This window comes from Callithrix jacchus, chromosome 4, assembly GCF_049354715.1.
Source record: "Callithrix jacchus isolate 240 chromosome 4, calJac240_pri, whole genome shotgun sequence".
Lineage (NCBI taxonomy): Eukaryota > Metazoa > Chordata > Mammalia > Primates > Cebidae > Callithrix > Callithrix jacchus.
In genome coordinates this window covers 157,201,555-157,228,385 of record NC_133505.1, presented here as the reverse complement: position 1 = coordinate 157,228,385, position 26,831 = coordinate 157,201,555, and the positions used below count along the sequence as shown (strand labels likewise).

The 26,831-nt window shown below is 43.8% G+C and overlaps 1 protein-coding gene across 2 annotated transcripts in view; it reads right to left on the bottom strand.

Annotated features, from left to right (window-relative positions):
• IYD (iodotyrosine deiodinase) overlaps positions 1-2,932 on the bottom strand; it is a 30,751-nt gene extending 27,819 nt beyond the window's left edge. For both annotated transcript variants that reach the window (XR_004742154.3, XM_002747111.6), the window contains exon 1: positions 2,736-2,932. Coding sequence is in view for 1 of the 2 variants with exons in the window: in XM_002747111.6 (XP_002747157.1) it covers positions 2,736-2,913 (178 nt within the window). In the remaining variant the exon portion in view is untranslated. The remainder of the gene's footprint in view (positions 1-2,735) is intronic.
• Positions 2,933-26,831: the final 23,899 nt, after the last annotated feature.

Sequence of the window (26,831 nt, the reverse complement as noted above, 5' to 3'; positions counted from 1 at the left end):
AGCTGAGGCCAGCAAATTGCCTGAGCTCAGGAATTCACGACCAGCTAGGCAACATGGTGAAACCCCATCTCTACTAAAATACAAAAAAAAATTAGCCAGGTGGGTGGCATGTGCCTGCAGTCCCAGCTATTTGAGAGGCTGAGGCAGGAGAATTGCTTGAACCCAGGAGGCAGAGGTTGCAGTGAGCCGAGATCACTCCACTGCACTCCAGCCTGGGTGACAGAGGAAGACTCTGTCTCAAAAAAAAAAAAAAAAAAGAAAAGAAAAAGAAACAAAGAGAGAGAGAGAGAGAAGGATAAGGATGAAAAGGAACAGAGAATGAAGAGGCAACACATTTTGCAGAAGTTAGTAATCACGCAGAGAACCAGAGAAAGGCCCTTTAATCCTGCTCTATGTTCTCAGCCTCCAGGTCCAGCCCCAGGACCTGACCCTCAACAGACTGCCCAAGCTCTTGTGTCCTCAAACCTCATAGGTATTCAAATCTAGTGGCCTTTCCTCAATGCACACTCTTGCTAGGCTCTGAGAGAATGTTTTCCCCTGCTGGCTGTCTCCTGCCTCCTCCATTCTAGGTCATTCTCCCAGGGGAGAGGCAGCCAGCAAACAGCTACGTGTCTGGACCCTGAAGCCAGACTGCTTGGGTCCCGTTTCTGCAATCACCTGCCTGGGCTTACCCTATTCGGGCCTCAGTTTCCTTATCTATAATATGGGGATTCTAATAGTGCCTACCTCGTTGCTCTGTCATGAAGATGAAATGATTGACTGCACATAAAATGTGGCTCTCATTAATATACATAAGTAAGTGCTATTAATATACATAAGGGCGTGTTATTGTTACAATCCCAGAGCCCCGTTTCCCACAGCTTCTTCCTTTCTCTAGTACATTTCTCTTCCACAGTTCCTCTTAACTGCAGGTGTCCCCTAAGTTCTATTCCCACCCTTCTCTCTAGCAATGCCCACTTTGTGAATTCATTAGTTCTCCAGGTTCCAAGTCTCTTCCCCATACTGCTGACTCTCCAATCAGTGTCTGTGGCCTGGGCCCCTAACCTAGGCTGCTCTCTCCCTTTTCTGCTCAGATGTGTCACTGTCATCTCAAATCAAACATGTCCTCAATGGAACTCAACATTTTCCTCTTTAAGCAGGATCCTCATTCTCCCACCCACTTATGACACCATCCCAGCCTCCAACTCTCCCACTCTCCTCCTTTTCCCACCATCCAACCTATTAGCAAACCCTGCTGCTCTTCCATTAACTTCACTCTGATCCATCCCTTCCACTGCATTCCCACTGCCCCCACATCCGGGCCATCCTTCCCAGCACAAACCATTACCCAGCTTCACAACACATGTCCCCTTGATTAAGGAAAGTGCTTCTTCACTGGGCCGAATTGGCATTCTGAGTGGAAGAGCTTTCAATTCCAGAGAATAAGAGGAGCCCTGCTGAGAGGCTGGACCTCTAAGAGGTGCATTCAGCCCTACAGGATCCTAGCACTGAGGACCAGCTGGACACCCTTTGTCCCAGTCCTGAGATTAGGACACACACTCACACACTCATGCTCACACACACTCATGCATGCTCACACACACATGCACACTCACATTCCCACTCACATACTCACACTTGCACACACATACAGTTGTGCACACACACACGCACATTCATGAACACTCAAATGCACATGCATGCACACACACACACATACACTCAAGCATACACACTCTTATGGACAGACACACATGCACATTCATGAACACTCACACATACATTCACACACACATGTCCAGGTGGCCTCTGTTTGGGAATGGGGACATCATTCGCCCAGCTGAGGATCATGGAGGCTCTTCCAAATTGAACCCATCCCAGACAAAGCTTCTCAGACACAGATGGCTCAAGCCTCCTCCATAGTCTCTCCCTTACTACCTGCCTCCTTCATCCTCCTCCACAGTCTCTCCCTTACTACCAGCCTCCTTCATTAACTCTTGATGAAGGAGGCAGGTAGCTCTTGCCCTCAGTTCACTACTTCCGTTCTTACCCTCCCCCTGCCCTTGGTTCTCCACTTCCTCTCTTATCCCCGTTCCAGGCCTCCCGCTGCTTTTGCTCCTTTTGCCCCTTGTTGCCTGACAGGCCTCTCAGCACTTGCTGTTTGTTCCCAACCCGGTTTGTCCTTTCCCTGACTGCACCATCAAATTCCCAGGCCTGCTCCAAACACCTCAGAATTAGTTCCACCGGGTCTGTCTCTTTGTTACTGTCTCTGATTCTCATGCATCATCGTGGCAGCTGAATTGGACATTCAGTTTGTTGAGAACAGAGACCACCCCAGTCTTTCACTTCCAGGGTCTGGCAAGGGAAAGGTAGCAGCCTCCTAGGTGATGCCACTTGGTAGATTTCAGTTTCTGATCAAAACCCGGTCACTTTGCCCCCTGCCCACTACCAGCCTGGGATGAATCCCTGCAGGAAGGTTTTAACAACCAGAACAGAATTGGAGCCAGGGAAAATTTCAGCTTCTCAACAGCTTTTTCACTGAGCATCCAAAATAAAAAAAGGTTGGTGCCAGCAGGTGACAAGCTCATTACTGGCGCGAGATGATCTGTCTGTGCCAGGCACTGATTCATTAGCACACTAGAAGTTGATGCTGAAGCTGGTCTGTGTTTCTTCCTCTCCATAAGCCCTGCCGTTGACTCACACTCATCAGCAACACACATGACAGCAAAGCTAAGCAGCATAGCCAGTGTCTTTACCTTCTTCTGCTTGGTGCAGGTCAGTGCTGTCTTTTAAGTCTTCATCCACCCAGGGGCGAGCCTCGGCCCTGGTTGTAGCCTCCCCCTTCTTTTTCTCCATGCTTCTATTAGCATTTTTAAAGATCCACACAACCAAAATGCAGAGAATGGCTACCAAGACGGGAGTCAAGAAAAACATGGTTCGGAGTCTGATGCACAGGGGTGCACACTTCCCACACTGGTTTTTAAACACACAGAGATAGAAACAGAGAATGCCGGGAGATGGAAGGAATGCAGAGAGAGCTGTGCCAGGGAAGGAACAAAGTGCAGAACTCTTTAACTCTATGAGGACTTTGCCAAGGAACAAAGATCACAGTCCCATGTGTGGGGTGTTGTGGCTTTGGTCATGCACCAGGGCATTCACTTTTTAAAATTACATACTCAAGCACCATCTTCTTAGGCAGCAATGCCAGAATCTGAGTAAGAACTTGCACATGCCAGATCTAGCTGGATCACGCCACCAAATCAGATCTGCTGGAAGAAAATGTTCAAAAAAGAGGTTTGGTAAAATTCATTTTAAATAGCATGTTTGTGAAACGCAGCCCTAGGGTTTTGATTTTTTTTAAATGATACGTGAGCCAATATATGAAATAAGGAGAATATCATGTTTTGCAGCAGAGAAAAGCTTTGATCTAGGAAATGTGACACAAAAAAATTAAAGTGACAACTTCATTATTTATATAATAACTTCAGTAAGGCTTTTTGTTTGTTTGTTTGTCTGTTTTAGTAAATGCCTTAGTCAATTACGGCTGAAGTAACAAACATACTGTGGATCTGGTGGCTTAAACAACAGAAGTTTATTTCTTGGCCTGGCATGGTGGCTCATGTCTGTAATCCTAGCACTTCGGGAGGCAGAAGGGGGCAGATCACTTGAGTCAGGAATTGGAGACCAGCCTGGCCAACCTGTTGAAACCCCTTCTCTACTAAAAATACAAAAATTAGCCAGGCATGGTAGCAGGCACCTGTAATTTCAGCTACTCAGGAGGCTAAGGCAGGAGAACAGCTTGAACCTGGGAGGCAAAGGTTGCAATGAATCAAGATTGTGTCACTGTACTCCAGCCTGGGTGACAAGAGCAAAACTCCCTCAGAAACAAAAAAGGAAGGAAGGAAGGAAGGAGGGAAGGAAGGAATGAAAAAAGAAAGAAATAAAGAAAGAGAGAGAGAGAAAGAAAGAAAGAATAAATAAATAAATAAATAAATAAATTTATCATAGTTCTGTAAATTGAGAAGTCCAGAATCAAGGTGCTGGAAAATTAGCTCCTGGTGAGGGCTCTCCTTCTGGTCTGCCGACAGGTACCTTCTTACTGTAACCTCACATGGTGGAGAGTGGAGACAGATCATCTCTCTCTTCTCGTTTCTTATAAGGCCACTCATCTCATTAATAAGGGCTCCACTCTCATCACCTGTTCACCTCCCAAAGGCCCAACCTCCAATACCATTATACTGGGGGTTAGGGCTCCAACATATCAATTTTTATTAAACACATTCAGTCTTTAGCATCAAAGTACAAAAGTATGTATAATACGATGCCATTTGAATAAAAAAAGTAGAAAATATGACACATTTATACAAGCCTGTATATGTATAACATTTCCTGGAAGAGTATACTCTAAACTTTAAAGAGTTGTTATATCAGGAATTCTCTTTATTAATTTTTCAATTTCTTGTGAGTCTATATTATTTCAAAATAAAGGGTTACAAGAACAGTGGTTACTTGTTTTGGAGCGAGTGTGGAAACTGGATAGATGGGGGACAAGAGTGAGAGAATTTCTACTGAATACTATTCCATAATTTCAGAATTTTGAGCTGTTGTAAATATATTAGCTATTTTTATAAATGAATATATGTTATTTATTTCAACAGTCATTTTGATGGTTTTGTTTTATTATGCATTGTAATACTCCTTTTCGTGATAGACAGCTGTTTTTTAAAATGTATGTCATACTGGTTCTCTAATGCCAGAGAACTCTGTAAAAGATTAGAAGTAAAGTTTGTTATGGAAGCATCAGGCTCCACAGACCATTGATTTGATGGTGCTGCCTGCCATGCTGACAACTTTTGTACAGGAAAAGTGCCCTCCCCTGTGCCTGCTGAAAGGATAGCAGAGGGAACATGTCCAGTCCATGTGATCCAACCCCACGCCTAACGCCAGGCAGCTGAAGATGGCAGAGCCTGTGTTGGGGCCCAGCTTCTCTTTACATCCCACTAAAAACACAGAATAAAGAAACCACTCCACAGCAAGAGAAGAGAAGAACAAATGTGCAGAGAGAAACAAGGCCTGAGAGGCAGCAACACCTTACAGCCCAGGGGCAAGACAAGCTGAGGGACCACGGGCGGCAAGTGCCTGGATAAATGTGTGGATGGATAGGGGGTCTTGGCCGATTGGCTGCATTTTGCCCTCTGAAAGCTCCTAGGAGGAGCCAGCCCTGGCTCATTTTCAGCCCATGTGTCTCTTTACCTTCGAAGGATCAGAAAGATCCTCTGTGCCTGTAACTACTAAAGTACAGTTCATATCAGTGCCAGGAACAGGATTAAGCCCAGGAAACCTAGGGCAGTGGAAATTGGTTATAGCATACAGGTGGATGAATACTGGAGGCACCCCCATCTCAGAAGGGACTACCAACACCTGCGGCGTGCAGCGGCTGGCCGGCTAATTGGATATTGCCTGAGTCTCTTGGGTTTCAGACCACATGCCCAGCAGAGTGAGTCCGTAGGGGATTCCAAAGCCACTAAGAGCCCGAAGGAAGCAGAAACTTAAGGACAACCAAGTGAGAGGGAGGCTTTCTGTCATGTTTGGCAGCTTGCAATGGGAAAGAAAAGATTCTTGCTCTCAATTGCTTGGTTCGAGGTATAGAAGGAAAGCAAAGTGAGCCCGCATTCCCTCACTAGTTCATCCACTCATTCATTTCACATATATTTTTTGGGATCCATGCAAAAGGCATTACATTAGGGGCCATAGAACAGAGAGGGCAGCAAGGGCTGCACATGCCTTCATTGAGCCCAGAGCCACAGGGAGACAAGCAGATCGAATCTCACATACTAACACCACATTGCAACTTCCCTAAGAGCTGCTAGGGAGCTGGCTGGAGGGTGACTGGGCCAAGTTGGTGAAATCGGAGGCTTCCCAGAGGAAGCAATGGCTGAGTTGAGGTCAGACCTGTGAGTGAGAATCAGTCATGGGGGAGGAGATAGCCTTACGGGTAGAGGGCGTGCTGTGGGCAAAGACCTATGCCTTGGAAGGAGCAGGTATCTGTGGAGAGGACTGTCAGGAGCATTTCAGGAGGGCATAATCACTGGGCGCAGGGAGCCAGAGAAGTAGGAAAGTGACAGATGAGGCAGGTCTCCAGAGGTCATGCTGGTAAATTTTTTATTCACCCTAAATGGAATGTGGGGAGGGAACAGTGACAGATTGAGAATTGGGGACACATCAAGAGCATACCATGTGGTGCCAGGTCCTCTGCTTAGCACTTACACATATAAACTCATATGTGCTCACAACAACCCTGTGCAATAGATCCCATTAGTAGCCTCATTTTCCAAATGAAGAAAATGAAGTACCAATAGGCCTAGGGTCAGTGTCAGATACATGGGCAGAAATAGCCCCTGTGTGTAACCCCTGGGATGGCTCCCCTGTTGTTCACTTCTTCATAGCAAACCAGAGTCCTTGGCCAGAGCCCCGTTGGTGCCACACTGGCCTGGTTGGGGAATGGAAAGTGGGAGGTGCAGGTTTCTGGCACAGAGGCAGGTTGGCATCTGGTGGCTCCAGCTTAGCTTAGAAGGAATACAGAAAAGAGGTGTAAAAATGTGTATAGCACAGAGGAAAAGAATTGGCAGCTGCTGCCAGGAGGCAAAGGGTGGCAGGAACAGGTAGTGGAGAAGGGAAGGGCAGGTCATGGTGAGGCCAGGAGGGGAGGCACACAGCTCCAGAGCTCTGGTGCCCACACTGCTTTTTATTCCAAAGCACCTGCATGGTCCATGAAACACAGCCTTCCAAGGACTCTCACTCCTGGATACCAACCCTGCCTCCTTCTTGGTGTGGATTCCCACAATGCTTAACTGAGCTAGACCCCCAGTTCTCCATATCCAACTCGCTCTCCATGGCCAGGCCTCTCTTTCATGGTCAAGTCAGATAGCAAATGCCTCATTGGTTCCCCACCAAGCTTGATGGTAAAGGCCCCTGCTAATGTCAGGGTTTCCATTTGGTTTTGCTTTGGAAGCAGAGCTGTGGCTGGGGCAGAGTGAGCTGCCACACAGTTGTTGGAAATAGATGCTCAGTGCTGCCAAGAAAAATTAGCACTAGGACAAAGGATCTTTCAGCAACGCAACTTTTACTTCCTGGACTGCAGGAAGGGCACCCTCACTAGCCATCTTGCCATAAGAGTACAATGAACAAAGGAAAAAAACACAAATTTTCCCCATACACATTTGGGGTCGTCCTTACTGCTGTGTCTGAACTCCATTGGCTGGAGCCAGACCTCACAATCTAAACTAAAACCCGATTGGCTGACAACTTAAAACTATTCTAAACAGCTAAAAGCAATGGGGATCTGGGACATGCCTGTGAGCACATCCAGCACAGATGTTTTGGTTAAGGTACAAGGACATAGAATGTACTACATGCCTGTAAGTATGGCATATCTAACAGCTACATAGGATAGGGCTTCACAAAGTTATTAGCACACTTATTCTTTAACAAGAAAGGTAACTTTAAAAAGGAACTTTTCTGCTTCCCATACTGCTGACTTGTAGAAGGCCCAACTACCTCTCTCCTCTGAGTAGCTCTAAAGCATCCTGGTTAGCTTGTTTTCCCAACATGTTTTCCTCATTAAGTTAGGAAAAGGGAGTGAGTGGTGAGGGTGGATGCAGTGGAAGGTGGTATGAGACACTTTCACACAGGTCGTGTTTCATTACTCACTTCAGAGTGGTTGTCTGGTTTAATCATTTCATTTCCACTGATGACAGAAAATTTTGCTAACAGACAATTTTGGCTAGGCACAGTGGCTCATGTCTATAATCCCAGTGAGTTGGGAGGCTGAGGCAGGAGGATCACTTGAGGCCAGGAGTTTGAGACCAGCCTGTCAACATAGCAAGACCTTATCTCTACAAACAAACAAACAAACAAAAAATTAAAATTGGCTGTGCATGGTGGCCCATGGCTACTCAGGAGCTAAGTGAGAGGATCACTCGAGCGCAAGTGTCTGAGGCTACTGTGAGCTGTGATGGCACCACTGCACCCCAGCCTGAGTGATAGAGCAAGATCCTGTCTTATGTGGTGTGGTTCTGTGTGCCCACCCAAATCTCATCTCGAACTGTAATCCCCATGTGTCCAAGAGGGACCTAGTGGGAGACAATTTGATCATGGGGGCAGTTTCCCCCAGGCTGTTCTCATCATCGTGAGTGAGCTCTCACGAGATCTGATGGTTTAAATGTGTTGCACTTCCCCATAAATTACCCAGTCTCAGGTAATTCCCCATAAATTACCCAGTCTCATACTACCTGAGAACAAACTAAGACACTGTCTCAAATAAATAAATAAAGGACAATTTTATCCCTTCTATTTTAATACAAATAGCATTCTCTTTCTTGCCCTTCCATTTCCCTGGGTGCCCACAGGGTGTCCTGGCACTGGGAGAGAGAGAAGCAGGTCTTGGTGTGGCCCCATCTTGGTGGGTCCCACGGAAGGGTCTAGTCCTGGTGGTTTTAGGCAACAGGCAGCCTACAGGCTGCATCCACACCCAGACACATTCGGCCTCCCACCACCTCTGCGTCCTCCAAAGCCCAATCACAGGGCCCTTCTGGCTAGTCCACAAGCAACCAATCTCCCTGCCCCTTGGGAGTAGTTCCTAAGTCTCTTGGGATATTTGTTCCCCTGATTTTTGGAGACTGGGGGAAGGGAAGGAAGGTTGTTGTCTATCTCAGGCTCTCTCACTTTTGCCTTGTATGTGTGTATGTATATTATTTTATTTTTTCAAACTAGCACACACTTAATTATTTTTAAATTATTTTGAAAACGTTTTGGGGTACATAGTAGATGTGTATGTCAGTGTGTACTTTTTGTGTATTTTATTGTGGTAAACTACATATAGCATAAAAGTTATAATTTAACCACTTGTAAGGGTACAGTTGGTGGCATTACAGTTACCTTCACAATGTTGTACAACATGCACCACTAATTCCAAACCTTCTTCACTATGCCATCAGAAACTCTAGACCCATTAAAAAAATAACCTCATTCACCCTCCCCCAACCCCAGGTCACCTCCGGATGGCTTTCTGTCTCTGTGAATTTGCTGACTCTAAGCACCTCATATCACATGGAAATACACAGCATCGGTCCTTTTGTCACCAGCTTCTTTCACTTAGCGTAATGGCCTCGAGGTTCCTCCATGTTGTAGCAGGTGTCAGAACTCTCCCAAAAGATTGCAAAAACCAAAATCTCACACAAAGGCCATCACAACCTTACACACAAAAAAAATACTTCTGGAAGGAAATCTGCCCAGCAACTGCCTGTCCAATCTCAAACTGGCGTCATTCTTATTACTGGTCCTTGCAGCCAAGGATAATTATCTCAAAATTTTGAGATAGTTACTTTATCTCAAAATATAATATGCATGCTATAATAAGCTATGTTCATATTTGGGGATGTAAGAGAAAAAATAAATAAAATTAAAATTTTAAAATACTAACAATAATCAAAGAAAGGATTATTTCCCATACCTCCCGGAATGTGAATATGGCTTATCATGGTATGCGTATCACCATGCAATTCCCTAATCCCTAAGTAAACATTATTTTTTTTAGAGAGCCTCTCTGTTATACTGTGGGTTGACAATAGAATTGCGCATACACAGGGTCCTTGATTCAGGCGAAGAGGGGACAGGGTCCACGGAGAATTCATAGCTTTTATGAAGTCTTGATGAACTCATTCCCTTCTGGAACAGCTCAAGGTGCCGGTCCAAGAAGGAGCTTGTGCCAGAATGTAATCAATGCAGCTTCCTTCCTCAGGAAATTCTTGTCCCCACTCCCCAAAAAAGGCCAGTGGAACTAAACAGTGTGTGTAGTGATGTGGTTGGTTTCCATGAACTTTCATTCTAGTACGTGCTTCTTATCTCATCTGGGGACTGGTAACCAAGAGTCATGTTCCAGCCCATCTGCAGACCACATTTTGAATAGTACTATTCTAGAAGATACATTTCCCCAAGACACACAGGTTATTTTTAACTCTCAATGCTGACATTAAATTGAATGAGTCCTGTGTTCATTTTCCTTCTTGTTTTTCTAATATCCTACATGTGTATTTGCCAAAGAAGTCAAAAGTGTTTGAAAGAGAACTTTCCACAGAAGAGAATTCTTGGAGCATTGAGTGAGTTAACTGCTCTATCCGTTCACCCAAGCAAACTGGTACCAAGCATTTAAATCAAGTGCTCATTTAGCAAGTTCAAGTTGAAGACTTGAAATAGGATGTGCCTGTGTTGTACTCTACGGTCTTCTCTGTGTTCTGATGTGAAGCTGGAAAAACATAAGGAACTCACAAATGCTTTAAAACTTAATTGGCCTCATGCTCACTGATACCAACCTGCCAAGAGTATTTATCATATAGCCAATTGCTCGGAGGGTTTATGATGCTGACATTCATTATGTATTACCTACTATGTGCCAGCACTGTATTAACCCTTTATCTACATTACCCCCAATGAATTCTCAGGGTGAGGCACCTTATAAGAAACTCCACTGCCCTGAAAAGAAAAGCAAATGAAGAACTATCTACCTTGGCCCAGGCACACTGAGTGAGTCAGAGCGTCCTCAGAGTGTGGTCTTGGATTAGAGCATTGGGAGCACTGGGAACTTGATACAATGCAGATTCCCAGGCCCCACTCCAGACTTACTGAATCAGAAACTCTAAGACCGTGACCCTGCAATCTGTGTTTCCACAGCCCTCCAGTGATTCTGATGCTGGCTAAAGTTTGAGAGTCGCCGGGCTACAGAAAAGGCTCTTTCTCACATTCCCCACTTTATTCCAAATTCAGATTCTCCAAACCCAAGCCCCTACACCATCCAGAAAAGCAAACTATTCTTAAGATCAAACATTTATTGAAAATTGTTCTTACATGATGTCTTAATAAAACACCATTTGGTTTTTCTGCAAATTAAAAAAATCAGAAAAAATCATCAGAGCTAGTAATTTTTTCTCACTCTTATTTTTCCTCTAAGAATAAATTATTGGGACGTGATTTTTGCAAAACAAGATGGCTCTTGATAAAGGCATTAGCTGCTTGGCATTTAAGAAGATGCCTGCTTGTATTAGCTTGTTGAGCTGCTGTGACAAAGTATTGTAGCCTCTACAGCTTAAAATAACAGAAATGTGTACAATGTCTTGCACATAATTAACTCCCAGTAAACAGATTTTCAAAGCTTAGGTAAAGAATGGAAGTGATGTTTTTAAAACTATTTTAAGTTTAAATAATCTGGTCACAAAATTAGGGGCCAATTAAAAGCTGAAGCCAGGAAAGGGAGTCAAAGAACCATCACAGCAGTTCAAATGAAAGCTAACAGAGTTCTTGTTTGGAAAGAAAACTGTGGGACTGGGAAGAGGAACGGTTTGCATAAAATTTAGTGACAGTGCCATGGAATACTATGCAGCCATAAAAAAGAATGAATTCGTGTCCTTTGCAGGGGCACAAATGAAGCTGGAAATCATCATTCTCAGCAGACTAACAGAGGAAGAGAAAACTAAACACCGCATGTTCTCACTCCTAATTGGGGGTTGAACAGTGAGATCACATGGACACAGGGAGGGGAACATCACACACTGGGGCCTGTCAGGGGTGGAGAGTAAGGGAAGGGAGAGCATTAGGACAAATACCTAATGCATGTGAGGCTTAAAATATAGATGACGAGAAGAAAAAAAAAATAAAAAGAAATAAAGAAGAAAAAAAGAAAAAGAAAAAACCTACATGACGGGTTGATAGGTGCAGCAAGCCACCATGACACATGTAACCTATGTAACAAACCTGCACATTCTGCACATGTATCCCGGAACTTAAAGTAAAACTAAAAAAAAAAAAAAAAAAAAAAAAAAATTGGTGGCGGTGGAAGTGCCATGGTCCTGATATGGAGGACTATGGAGTGGGAATCAAAGGCTATATCCCACCTTCTCCAAGCAAATCACGGATCCCCATTCTCCCATTGCCTTACTCCTTACTTTCCCTGGGGAAGGGTTTTGGATTTCCCTGGCTTACTGTGCTGTTTAACCTGATGGGCATTTAAGTGGAGCCATGATGGGTTCGGGGAAAGGCTCTTCATAGAAAGAGCTCTCAGGAAAAAGTGCTTGAAAGAAAATACCGGTCTCAGAAAGTTGAAGGTGGTTCTGGACTGTAATTCTTCAAGTGAGACTGTCTCTGTTCCAATCAGAGCATTAATTTTGAGGTTGAGGGATTTTCTAAGTATTTCTTTTTCTTATCCAAACTGTATCCGAACAGTGCTGCTTGGGTCTTGGGTAGGGGCCTACAAAATAAAAATTATAGTAATTCTCCATCCACCATATTATATGATCTTTTGAAATCAATTTCTTTATATGAACAAAGCTTAACCACAAGCAACGTGCCAGGCATTCGAGAAAAGAGTATAGAAATTCTGCAGTGATATTAGTCACAAAGTTTTTAAATAGAAAAATGGCATGTTCAGAGCAATATGATGCAACAGTTATCAATAGTACATTCGCTTCCTATGGAGACTTAATCTTTGCAAAACAAGATAGGTTTTTGTTGTTGGTATTTTTTGAAGAAAGACCAGGTCTCATTCTGTCACCCAGGCTAGAGTACAGTGGTGCAAGCATAGCTCACTGCAGCCTCAAACTCTTGGGCTCAAGCAATCCTTCCACTTCAGCCTTTCAAGTAGCTGAGACTACAGGGTGTCTCTTAATAAAGAAATTTGTTGGTTGGCGTTTAAGGAGATTCTTGATTATGTTAGTTTTCCAGGGCTGCTGTAACAAAGTATCACAGTCTAGATAGTTGAAAATAACAGAAATGTATTATTCTCTCAAAGTTCTGGAGGCTAGAAGTCCAAAATCAAGGTGTCAACTAAGAGGTGGGGCTCTCTCCTTATCACACTGGGGCCACCCAGATAATCTGAGATAATTTCCCTAAAACGAAGTTCCAAACCTGACCAAAAATCAGTGACTATGGTTTAAAAAATTACAAACATTATGAAATCATTTTATGTGATTAAAAAGTATCCCAGCTCAGATGGTGAACTTTTTAAAGATTAAAAGAATAAATATATTACTCAGGCTAAATAAAAAGTTTCAGAGTATTTATAACCATGAAAAGCGTCCCTATTTATTGAGCAAAAGTAGTATAATAGTATTTTAAAATGGTAACAGAGATAGCAGACCAGAAAAAAAGAAATTCAATCTCATTTATGAATCCTCCTCATACATTTTAGAAAAAGAATTGACCGTTTAAATGTAGTAGTATGTTTAAAATACATCTTCTATGGTCAAATAAGGTTTACCCAAAAGATACAGGATAGTTAAAGAAGAAACCTGTTACAGGTTGAAAATTGCTAATTTGAAAATCCACAATTCAAAATGCTCCAAAATCTGAAACTTTTTGAGTGCCAATATGACACCCAAAGGGAATGCTCATTGGAGCGTTTCAGAGTTCAGATTTTCAAATTAGGGCACTCATCTATAATGCAAATCTTTCAAACCCCCTCAGAATAATTCCAGAACCTTTCTGGTAACAGGCATTTTGGATAGAAATGGTCAACCTGTAATATATTACAATTGTTGGTCAAAATTTTAAATTATATAATAATTTCCAAGGATTTCCAGAAGTTATCTGATATTTAACATGCAATCTGATTTTTAGAAACTTCTTTAGAAGCCAGTAACTTAAAAAATCTATCTTAAACTGAATCAACAATATTGTTGCTGATAAAACACAAGAAGCAATTTTATGAAAATCAGAAATCAACATACTAAAGAAGGAAGAAAGGAAAGAATGAAGGAAGGAAAAAAGCTCACTCTAGCATTCTTGCTCTGGAAATTCTGCTCAAAAAATTAAGAATGAAGTATATAGTAGACCCACTATTATAATGAAATGTGCAACAAGGACTGAAAATTTTTAAAAAATCACATGGGGCCGGGCGCGGTGGCTCAAGCCTGTAATCCCAGCACTTTGGGAGGCCAAGGCGGGTGGATCACGAGGTCAAGAGATCGAGACCATCCCAGTCAGCATGGTGAAACCCCGTCTCTACTAAAAATACAAAAAGTTAGCTGGGTGTGGTGGCGCGTGCCTGTAATCCCGGCTACTTGGGAGGCCGAGGCAGGAGAATTGCCTGAACCCAGGAGGCGGAGGTTGCGGTGAGCCGGGATTGCGCCATTGCACTCCAGCCTGGGTGACAAGAGCAAAACTCCGTCTCAAAAAAAAAAAAATCACATGGCCCTTATCTTCATTTTAAATCATGTTGGAGTGGTTTAGAACAGGGATTTGCAAAGTCAACTGGAGGAGACACTGGCTGGCTTGGTTTTGCCAACTGTAATGATAATTACAAAATCATAGCTGATGTTTTCATAAGCATTTCCTCTATCAGGCACTGTGATACTCACTTGACAGCATTTAACACTCACTTCAAATCTACAATGTAGATGTCAAGAAGCATTTTCCCCCTCACTCCTTACATTTCCACCTAGAAAGAAAGAGACGAGACGTCTGCTGCCTCCCAGGCCTCTCTCTCAACCCCGCCTTGCTCACTGCTTCATAGAGGACTCCTGCAGGACTCTCACGCCTCTGCAATCTGTATTTCCTCAAGGCCCAACCGAATGCACAAATCATTTGTTTCTCCCAGGAGTAAGCCTACTGGAGCAGAATTGGTTGTGGGATCTGGGATGAGAGAGATGGAACAGGACAGTGGTAGTTGTGAGGAGGAAGAAGTAAGAAGCCTGATTCTACCCCCAAATCCACCTGCATTCTTCAATTGAGTTTTCCTTGTAATGAAATTAATGATTTTGCTTGATCGGTCTAACTCCTGGGTCTACATCTGAATTCTGAGGAACAGAGGGAAAGGTGGTAACAATCCCCCTCAAGCCCCACGGCAGGCACTCTTACTGTCCTCATTTTAGGAAGAAATTGAGATCTGAAGAGTGTATGCAGCTGTTCTTGTGTATAAAGAAATATCTGAGACTAAGTAGTTTATAAAAGAGGTTTAACTGTCTCACAGTTCTGCAGGCTGTATGAGAAGCATGGCACCAACATCACTTAGCTTCTGGTGAGGGCCTCAGGAAGCTTGCAATCATGGCAGAAGGCGAGGGGAAGCCACCATGTCACGTGGTGAGCGCAGAAGCAAGAGAAAGGAGGAGGAGGTCCCAGACTGATAAACAGCCAGATCTCATGTGAACTAACTGAGCAAGAACTCACTCATCACCAAGGGGATGATGCTAAGCCATTCATAAGGGAGGGATTCCTCCCCACAATTCAACACCTCCCAATAGGTCCTACCTCTAACACTGGAGATCACATTTCAACATGAGATATGGAGGGGACACACATCCAAACCCTATTAGAGGGGTTAAGCTACGTATATGAACAGCCTTGGCATGTCTCCAAGATGAACCACTGAGAGTGACAGAAGGCAGCCAAATGCCTAGGCAGATAGGTGCAGGTCCCTGGTGAAACCCCACCTCCAAGCCAAAGACAGTTTAAAGCCTAAAAGCCAAGACACAGGTTAAATCCTCAGACCAGATTGAGAACTTGTCTTCCTGTTTGGTGTGCTTTCCTCTGATTGATCCCCACTCTTCACCTATTTTGCATATACTTTCTCTTTTCTAATTGTTTTCCTGTGCTGTTGTGTGCATCTTTGAGTGGTGACTTTGCTTTAACCTTTTTTGCGCACTCACAAACCAATCAGCACACATGCCCCATCCTGTGCCTATAAAGACCCCAGACTCAGTCAGTAGAGGGGGAGATGACCTGACTTCAGGGAAGAGACAACCCGACTTTGGGGAAGACAAACTACTCTTCCTGTCCTCTGTCTAGCTCCCCTCTCTATTGGAGCTGTTTTCATCACTCAGTAAAATTCTCTGCCTTTGCTATCCTTCAATAGAATGTGACCTCATTCTTCTTGAATGCTGGACAAGAGCTCAGGACCCTACCAAATGTGGGCACCCAGAAAGGCTGTCACACTGGCTCTTTGCCCTCACTGGTGGAGGGCAGCTGCCCCACACAATGAGACAAGGAGACAACTGAGCTGCTAACATGCTGCTGTCTGTGGATGGCAGAATTAAAGGAGCACTGTAACACCCCCTCTTGGGCTTCAGGGTTGCAGGCACTCTTACCTGGGTGCTGCCACATCCCCCTCAAGGTGACACAGCTGGTCTGGCCATGAGCCCTGCATGGAGTTTGCTCCTGTATCAGCGCCTGGAGTGTTGGCTGGATCCCGCACTCACTCACAAGCTCCCTCCTACAAGAGGCTGAGCACAGTAGGCTGAGTAGATGAGGCACCCCTTCTATGAGTCCAGCAAAGGGGCCAAGTGAAATCCTGCATGACCACCATGTTCGTACCTGCTAGACACCTGTGATGTAAATGGCACTGTCCTGAAGTTGCACAGTGCACAACTTCCTGCCCCACACTGTGGGTGCGGTGGTCCTGGAACCCCTTGGGAAGAGTGTCCTAGGTGGGGAAGTGTGGTCATAGGGTAGGCAAACACTCATCTTTACAAAGTAATACCAAGCAGGCTTCCAAAGTGTTCATCAATCTGCAGTCCTCCTGCAGTAGTCTACAATGTTAAAGAAAAATTTATCGTGACATTTGTTGGATGGTAAGGAAGACTATTCAGGTGTCAACTAAACAAACAAAAAAAGTCAAGGTTTTAAAGAATTGAACTTAGTTTTATCCAGAAGTCTTGAGGACAGAGACTGAGGCTGACAGCCCAGGAGCATTCCTGTTAGATTACCCCAGACCAGTGTTTCAGCCCACTGCTTATATACAGGTGGTGGGGTATCAGTGTGCAACATCACATCAGACTTCACATTACTCACCCACAGTGTGGGGCAGGAAGTGATGTCGCTCAGAAGTCACATTAACACAGAACTACATCAAAGTCTGGGCATAAGAGTACACCTGGTTATAGATCATAGAGGCACAATCACTAACACTGTCAGACTTTGTCTTTTTTGTAGGAAGAGGCAAGGATTAGGGTTATTTATCTTTTAAGGAATACAGTGACTCAGGGAAAAGATGTGGGAGGCCATGTGCTCTATCTTTTTGTCTTCAAAGTGGTACATCATCACAGAGGGTTTTGTGAAATCATATGGGCAAGCAGAAATGAGCAAACATGGTTTCTTGTGTTGCTACTTTTTCTCACACAAGGGACTATTGCAATGGGGGTTTTGTTGTAGGGGAGAGAGATTGGGCTCAACTCCAAATACAACAAGGGCAAGTGGAGATTTATAGTCAGGCAGTAGGGTGAGGGGTCAGTGGATGGAAAATTACTAAGAGGATACATCAAGGGTAGGGGGATTCTTGCTGAAAGCAGGCTGGGGTGATAAGACATCAAGGGTGGGGAAGATAAATTTGATCAGATATCAAAGATGATCAGAAACCAAGAGTGAAGTTTGAGGAATCTGGTCAGATACTGAGGCTGGGGGAATCTTAGATAAACAGACTCAGTAGGATTCTTGCTAAAACTGGATTAAGTAGGCCAAGGGCAGAGTCCAAGGTCAGGACTTAGTTGAAAAGGCGGCCCCAAGGAGCTGACTCAAGTGTGGTGAAGGAGAGAGTCTTTGTCAATAAGAGTCTTTGTTAAAAGAGGTGTAGCTGTAGCACATCCCAGCTCTCCGAGAGGCTGAGGTGGGAGGATCACTTGAGCCTACAAGTTTGAGACCAGCCTGGGTAAAGTGAGACAATGTCTCTATCATTTTTAAAAAACTTAAACCAAATTTTTTTAAATTAAAAAAATGTTCAAACTCAACAGTAAAGAAATGTAAATTAACACCAGAATACCATGTTAAATTACTCTAATCAGTACACCAATTCAGCTAGACTCATGGAATTATATTAAAATATAATAGTCAGAGTGAGATAAAATACTCTTTCTCATTTCATACACATCTGGGGTATGTAAGTTGATACAGCTTTTGTGAAAAGAAAATTGCCAATAGTCATTAAGTATCATTTGAAGGGTAACTTTAAACCAAAAAAAAAAAAAAAATCCCTTAGAAATAAACCTCAAAAAAAAGAATCTGAAATGCAAAAGAAGCTTTTTGCATAAAAATGCTCATTTTAACACTACTTATAATAACACAACATTGAAAATAACAATAAACAGCAATGCTAGAAAGGTGATTAAATTGTGATGAACTGTTATAAGGCAAAAATCTGTTTTGTGGAATATTTAATAATATGAAGAAATGAACAGGAAATTATGTAAGTAAATTGATGTTAAATTGAAAATAGCATTAGATACAAAACGTTACATTTCAAAATTTTATATACAACCTATAACACAATATTAAATTTCAAAGTACTATATGAGTATTAGAAATGTGCATTGAACAACTTAGGGCATATATCAAAATATTTAATACTGGTGATCTCTGAGTCATACTTGATTTTCAATATTTCTATTTATATTGTTCAACATTTTTCATATTTTCAACAGTCAATATACAATATTTTTACACATTTTAAAGGTTAAAGTATATATTACTGGATACATTAAAACTCCAGTCGAGGTGTTCAAGGGTCTACAATCATCAGTAAAGAAACACAATGCCATGTAATGTAGTGCATGCTCTGGGTCAAGCTGCCTGGGTTTTAGTCCTGAATTTGCTACTTGCCAGGTGTGAACTTAAGCAAGTTACTTAACTTCTTTGTGCCTCAGTTTCCTCCTCTGTAAAATGGAACAATAGCAGTACCCAACTCATAAGGTTACAGTGAGGAGTACCTGAGTTCATACATATAAAGTGCATAGAACAAGCTTTATGAAAGTAATGTTATTACTATATGCAAAAAGAAAAGAGTTCTTCTTAACCAGATTGTACACTCCTTAAAAGCAAGGTCCATTCCTCTTAGTTCTTTTATATCTTTACTCCCACCCTCCCCCCAAAAAACTAAAAAATAGTGCTGGGCCAATAGTGATGTCCCTTGCAGCCCCTTCTTGCCCATTCCTTTTATTCATTTTACCTAAGTGTTGCAAATAGCAGAAGAAACCTGCCCAGCATGGACAGACTGTGAAAATATGGCTCTATCATCATAGTACCAAAGTACAGTATCATTACTGAACATCATAGGCAATGAGATGTTGATGAAGGCAAATCTCAAGTAGCCACCTGGATTTTTATCAAAATGCTCTGCACTACTTTTTCCCTTAGAGCAATAACAGCACCTTCTGGCAGGACAAGGAACTGGGCTGTTGAGAATGAAGAACTATTGGCCTTTGGGTAAGGGAAAAGGAATTCTAGTTCATGGCCCAAAGAAGGTGGTGGGAGAGTCTGATCTTGATTTCAAAAGTTGGCAAGCAGTAGGGGAATAGGATCTCATTCAAGGGAAGGTGTGGACATCAGGAGAGAATCAAGTTATCAGAGCAGAGTGACTTTGAGGTTGGTAATGAGAACCCAAGTAGGAAGCTGAAAGGAGAGGGCAGGTCAGAGTGTAACTGCCCAACAGCATCTTCCTGCCCATTGCACAGAGAAAACCAATTCACTGAGATGGCAGTATTGCAAAGAAAGAGTTAAATTAACATGAGGTTAGCCATGTGGAAGATGGGGTTTATTACCCACAGCAGCCTCCCCAAGAACTCAGAAGCTAGAATTTTTATGAATAATTTGGCAGTCAGGCAAGGGTCTAGGGAAAGGTGCTGCTGATTGGTTGGGGGTAAAATCATATGGGTGTGGGAAATGACCCTTGTATGCTGAGTATGACTCTCAGTGGGGCCATAGGACTGGTTGAGACATGGGTTATGAGTCTGGTTGAAGTTGGTGAGTTGTCAGAATGCAAAAATTTTAAAAACATCTCAAAAGACCAATCTTAGATTCCACAATAATGATATTATCTACAAGAGCAATTGAGGAAGTCACAAATTTTGTGACCTCTGGCCACATGTCTCCCAAGCAGTAAGAGATTGTAGAGAACTATGCCTACATTTTAGCAGAAGGCAGGCCACTCTCATAATCCTAATCTTGTGGCCTTTCATTAATCAGGGTTTCAGCCCCTGACTAAGGAAAGGGTCAGTTTTAAGGAGGGACTATTATCAGCCTTGCTTCAGAGTTAAATTAAATGCTTCCCAAGGTTAGCTTGGCCCACACCCAGAAATGAGTGACGAGTGATGACAGCCAGCCTGTAAGGCCGGAAGCAAGGTGGAGTCAGCCGTGCTAGATTCTCTCACTGTCATCATCTTTGCAAAGGCAGTTTCAGGAGAACCACAGCCACCAAAACAGTGGCAACTACTGAGCACTGGCACTGTCTGCCATGCTGGGGTGATGGTTGTGAAAAGGCTGGTTTGGAACTCATGGCAGATGGTGTGATGGGGTCTCTATCTGCAGACGGGGAGTGCTGCCACCGCTCACTAGTCCAGCTGTCATCCCCGCTAGGTGTTACCTAGTTGAAGACACACTGGGTCTTGCTCAGCACCACTCCCTCTTTCTGGGGCAGCCCACATGCAATTATTGGTCACCAAAGAGATCCAAAGGCCTGGCTCTCTAGCCAAATCTAGACAGTTCTGAAGGGTGATCCCATCATCAGAACTCCCTATAGCCTAAACTGTGACATCTACAGCCTAGTGTCTCCCTCTGCCCAGTCCTGCTTCTCTGTCCCCCTTCTGCAGTGTTGACCCCAAGAACTCTCCCTGATAAAGTCCTGTGCAGTTGATAATCTTAGAGTCTAGGACAGCCCCTCCTGTGGAGCTTACATCCTAGTGGGACAGCTGGAAAGCAAACAAGCAAGCAAATCAATAAATACCTTCAGGGCTAATAAGTACTAAGAGGAACAGGAAAAGGGTAAGTCGATAAACAGTGATAAGACATGGCTACGGTGATCAGGGAAGGCCTTTCTGAGGAGATGACTTAGGGACTGAGAACTGAACGGCAAAAAGCATCAAAGTCAGTGGTCAAGATTAGCAGGCAGTGGTGGAACAGAGGAGGCCTCTGAAGCCGGAGTGGGATGATTCAGGTTGAGTGCAGTAGAAAACAAAGCTGGAAAAGGTCCTTTCCAGATAGGAGCTTGTGGGTTATGAGAAGGAGTTTGGGTTTTATGCTAAGTGAATGAAAGACTCTGGAGGACTTAAGTCCTAGAGAGAACTGATCTACTTTAGGTTTGTAAAATATCACTCTTGCTACTGGGACAAATAAATTAGAGAGAAGAGTAGTGGCAGGAGGATTATTCAAGAAATTCCTGCCTACATCTAGGTCACTGTTTCTCAGAAGGCAAGTTGCAGCCCAGTCATGGGTAGTGTAATCAAATTCAATGGTTTGTGACCTTAAACACTTATTAATGAAATAGCATAGGCTGGACTAGAATATAATAGAAAAAGGAGTAGATGGCATTTTGTAACAGTAAAAATGACTTCATGATTCTTAATGTAGTGAAAAATGTTTCTGAGTATGTGTATTTGTTCAGGATTAAAAGCAAACTTCTTGGCTGGGCGCACTGGCTCCCACCTGTAATCCCAGAACTTTGGGAGGCTGAGGCGGATGGATCACCTAAAGTCAGGAGTTTGAGACCAGCCTGGCCAACATGGCAAAACCTCATCTTTACTAAAAATACAAAAATTAGCCAGGCATGGTGGTGTGCCTGTAGTCCCAGCTACTCAGGGGGCTGAGGCAAAAGAATCGCTTGAACCCAGGTGATGGAGATTGCAGTGAGCCAAGATTACACCACTGCACTCCAGCCTGGGTAACAGAGGGAGACTCCACCTCAAATAATAATAATAATAATATAATAATAAAACTTCTTATTGTAGATCTTGGTAAAAAAAAGTTTGAAAGCCACCGGTCTCCTTGATTGGGAAGGCACATTGGTGTGTACAGGTTGCATTAAATAACCAAGGCCAGGAAAAGATGGCTTAAGAAGAAACTGAGGTAAGCTGCCAGGACATAGAGAGTGTGATATCCTGGAGTAGTAAGCAGGGTCAAAGACACCTCAAGAAGTGGTAGGGGCAGAACTGGTGAAACAGCACATAGGCTGGTCTCAAACATGAGAGGAAAAACCAGAGCATAACTAGGGGGGTCCAGGAGGGTGCAAAGCAGCTGCAGGGAGATGGTTTGTACTCTGAAGCCATGTCAACCTTGGCAGAGGCAAAATATTCTCTCTTGCTTTAAAAAAACAGACCCCACCACAAGTTAGCAGGTACACACTTAGAGATATGTCAGAATTGGTTGCATCAGGTTTGCAATCAACTCTCCCGAAAAGAAAAAAGATGCCACCTCCCTTTTCCCACTTCTGGTCAGGTCTCACCTGTCACTAGCCCCTGCCAAAGGGCAAAAGAGAAGGTGTAGGGGACACATAAAGACAAGCCCTGTGCCTTAGTTCCCATTGGTTATCCTTCTAGCCAGTCTTGCATCATCACCTAAAATGTAAGAGAAAGAACAGTTACTGTATATGAAGGCTAAAGCAACTCCATCTTGAATGCTAAGCCACCATATGACTTCTGATTAACCCAAGTTCCGGGAATGCTATTAAGATTTCTATTTCCATGTGCTTACTTAAATCCTGCCTTTAGGTCAAAACAACTGTGATGGTTATCAGAAACCCCATTTATCATAAGTCCTTCTGTTAGGCAAATTTCCTATGGTATATGAGCCCCGTGCCTGGGGGTGCAGGGACATATCATCTTGTGGCTGCCTAAGACATGACTTCTGATCATAAGTCCCTATTAGGTGTTTTTTTTCTGTGAAACTGGATTTGTCAGCCTCTTTCTTTGGCCTCTCAGCTTTCTCAGCCTTGGTTTTGGTTTTTTTTTTTGAGACAAAGTTTTGTTCTTGTTGCCCAGGCTGGAGTGCAATAGCTCGATCTCCATTCACAGCAGCCTCCACCTCCCGGGTTCAATTCTCCTGCCTCAGCCTCTAGGGAGTACCTGAGACTACAGGTGTGCGCCACAAAGCCCAGCTAATGTTTTGTATTTTCAGTAGAGACAGGGTTTCACCATGTTGGCCAGGTTGGTCTTGAACTCTTGGCCTCAGGTGATCCACCTGTCTTGGCCTCCCAAAATGCTGGGATTATAGGCGTGAGCCGGCCTTCCTCAGTCTTAAGTGCTAGTTTTGCAGAGGACTGCCACTGCAGAACGTTTGATGAGTTAACTGGGAGTTGAGAGACCAAGAAATGAATGAAGGGAATGAAGCATTCACAGCCGGTAAATCCAAGGGTGGCAGCCACTTCTATGCGGAGCAGTGTGGTTCCCCATGTAGAGGCTTATGGACCACCACATTTTTGGAGGGGCACTCCAAAAATGCTCGCAGGTTTCAAGTGATTGTTAACTGAAAGCCATTGATCACACTGGGATAAGGAAGGGTAGCTAGCAGCTGCTGTAGTAGAATGGAAAATATTCTTTTATAAGATCTCTGTAGTCAATAGTCGACTTTTATTGGCACCAAGCAATCAGTACGGGTCTGCATGTCCACCTTTGTGGTAGCTCTTCTCATTAAGGATCCTTCTGCAAGTTCACCTGCGGAAACGTTGTAATGACTTTTACTTCCTCTATAGTCAAATTCCAATGCCTTCTCAGTGCTCTACCAGGGCTGTGGGCCAACCTGGGGCCATGGGCCTCCCTAAACCATCCAATCAGTAGTAGCCATTGGCTACTTTATCGAGCCAAAGGCAACATAAGTCAACTGAATTCTGTTTGTTTTTCCTTCCCCTTGCCACCCTCAGTGCCACAAGAGGGGACCAAAAAGCAAAAAATATTTTCTAACAGCCTGAAATCCCTTAAGGAAAACAGAAGAGATGCCCAAGACTCCTCTTTTGGGGGGTGCCCGGGGGAATTCTCTTTTTTCCTTTTTATTTTTTAAGGAAACCTCAAGAGTTGTAAAGAGACAAATTCCCCTCAGATATAAAACTCTGCTCTCTTTTGTATTGCATAACCCAATCTCTTTGGCTTTTGGGGTCTGCCAGAGGTTACTTTTTACTGTTGGAGAACTAGACACTACTGTGCGTGATGGCTGGTGAGTCACTGGCAAGAGCTACAGTGTTAGAGATGGCTAACAGCAGTTATCTACAGCAAATGGTTATTACTACAGAAGAATACTTGTTTCTTTGTGCATTTGGATATGAAAAGCATGATTTGGGCACCTAAAAGCTATGGAAACACCCCCTCGTGAGGGAGAATACTCCCAGGGGGATGGAAGGATCACAGAGTGAGCTGGTTGGTGTTGAGTTGCCCACCAGACTTGGGGGGGTGTCACTGTGGTGAAGTGCACTATGGAAGTACTGCAGTGTCCAGCCCAGTGGCAATTTCCTCTTTTGGGACCCACCATTCCGTGTGAAAATGGGATCCTCGATTTTGGGAGATCTAAGTGTTCTGCTTCCAGCTATACCTGACTTTCTTTGCCCTGCTCATCAAAGAGCTCAACTTTCCTGCCAGTAATCTAATCAAGAAGCAAACCAAGTTGAAAAACCCGTGTATCAGACTAAATAAGTCAGCCTACATTTAGCTGGCTATTTTGATAGTCTTTATAAAAGAAATTTACATCTGTAAAGGAAATCTCTATTTATAAGCATGTCTCACTTTCTGTACCTAAACCACTAGAAACGTTTATGGTAAGAAGATAAAGGCTTAACGTTTACATTAAAAACCTTACCATGTTTAAGATATTATTTTTCTTACCATGTTTAAGATACTGCCTTGACTGGGCTTTGACCTGTTGTCCAGGAACTGACCCTTGATTTGCGTGACTCTCCCTGAAAGGGGGAACAATAAATGTTAATTACCTGCAGATGGTGTTTGCTCCAGGCTTTCAGCATTGTGTCTGCACAGAATAAAAGCAAGCAGCTCCAGCATCTCAGGTGGCACTTTGGCCACTAGAGCCAGGCAGCCCCCTAGCCGATCTTACACTGTGTTCGATACTCACTTCATCCCTTGGTCGGCCAGGGTCTATAGGACAGACCCCACAATGAAGGTTAAAAAAAGATACAGATAGATAGGTCAGGCACGGAGGCTTACAACTGTAATCCCAGCACTTTAGGAGGCTGAGGCAGGCAGATTATGAAGTCAAGAGACTGAGACCATCCTGGCCAACATGGTGAAACCCCATCTCTACAAAAAATACAAAAAAAAAAAAAAATAGGTGAGTGTGGTGGCGTGCACCTGTAGTCCCAGCTACCTGGGAGGTTGAAGCAGAAGAATCACTTGAACCCGGGAGGCAGAAGTTGCAGTGAGCCAAAATCATACCACTGCACTCCAGCCTGGGTGACAAAGTGAGACTCCATCTCAAAATAAATAAATAAGATACAGATAAAGCTAAATGGATAAAAAGAGAAAGTACAAAAGGTATTTCCCAGGGAGTTGGTTCACTGGATGTCCACTGGGCTGGACAGTGCAGTGCTTCCATAGTGCACTTCACCACAGTGACACCCCCCAAGTCTGGTGGGCAACACAACACCAACCAGCTCACTCTGTGATCCTTCCATCCCCCTGGGAGTATTCTAATAAGAAGTGCACCAAATACAGGATCCTTTGGTTAGAGCTACCTGCGATAGCTAAAGTGACAGTAAAAGAGGGTGCTGGGTCAGGCCAGCCTCGAGGCTGGACCAAGCTCAGATTTCTGTCTGAGCTCTGCCCACTAGTCTCCAAGCCACCCATTCACAAGGGTAAAATTATTGCAGGGCAACAGAAAGTCCCTGAAAGCCGTCCATCCACAAATGGAGAAGTCATGCCGGGGTAATAGAAGGTACTTCTGAGACCCGTAGTTACCAACGAGGTGAAGGAAGGGCAAATCCAAGTAACTTGGAAAAACCAGAGGGCGTATGGGAGGAAATTGTTCCACTTTGTAGGTTAGTATCATCAGTTGCCTGAGGAAACCTTAAAAGGGATGATGAGAGTAACTGATTTAGGAGCGGTGTCTTTGGTTTTAAGTGCCGCAGAGTGGAAGAATGTATTTGGGTTCATGCAGAACCCACAGGTCACTACTGAACAACCACAGATGGAGCTATGTGTGTTTCAGACACACAGGAGGTTACTACTAGGTAGCGACAAGCCTGGTATATCGGATAACAGTCACTGTAAGCCCTCTTTATACAGAGAGGAAAGATTGCTCAGTTTCCCTTATCAATGCCAGGTACAGCACTCCAGATAAGCAGCTGACATGCTTTGCTGTATGCAAGCCACGTGGGACTGGCTTTATGATGACAGGAATATTAGCCCACTGAGTATGCCCCTTATCCAGGTCATAGTGAGTGCTGTGGGTAAGACGGCCCCTTCTACATGGTCACTCCATGTGATGCTCTGCAGGAATAATCCTGCTGAATTGAGCAATAGTTCAAGAAGCCTTATCCAATTAAATAAATAAGATGAATGAAGAAAACACTGATGGGGTGAGCCTAAGAGGGAAAAGAAAAGAGATGGCCGTGAGACTCAGCAGCGTGGAAATCTTTAGATAGTTAAAAAATGGACAGGGCACTGTGGCTCGTGCCTGCGATCCCAATGCTTTGGGCGCTGACTTGGGCGCATCACTTGAGGTCAGGAATTTGACACCAGCCAGGGAAATACAGCAAGATCCCATCTCTACAAAAATTAAAAAACTTAGCTAGGCATGGTGGCGCTTACCTGTAGTTCTAGCTGCTCAGAAGTCTGAGGCAGGAAGACCACTTGAACCCAGGAGTTTGAGCCTGCAGTGAGCTATAATCATGCCACTGTACTCCAGCTTGGGTGACAGAGTGAGATTCTGCCACAAAAAAAAAAAAGAAGAAGAAGAAAAGAAAAAGGAAAAGAAAGATATTAAATGAATTAAATTGAAATTGATGGGGTTATAAACAAAGGCACGATCATAGCTCACTGCCACCTCAAATTCCTGGGCTAAAGCAATCCTCCTGCTTCAGCCACCCAAGTAGCTGGAACTACAGGCACATT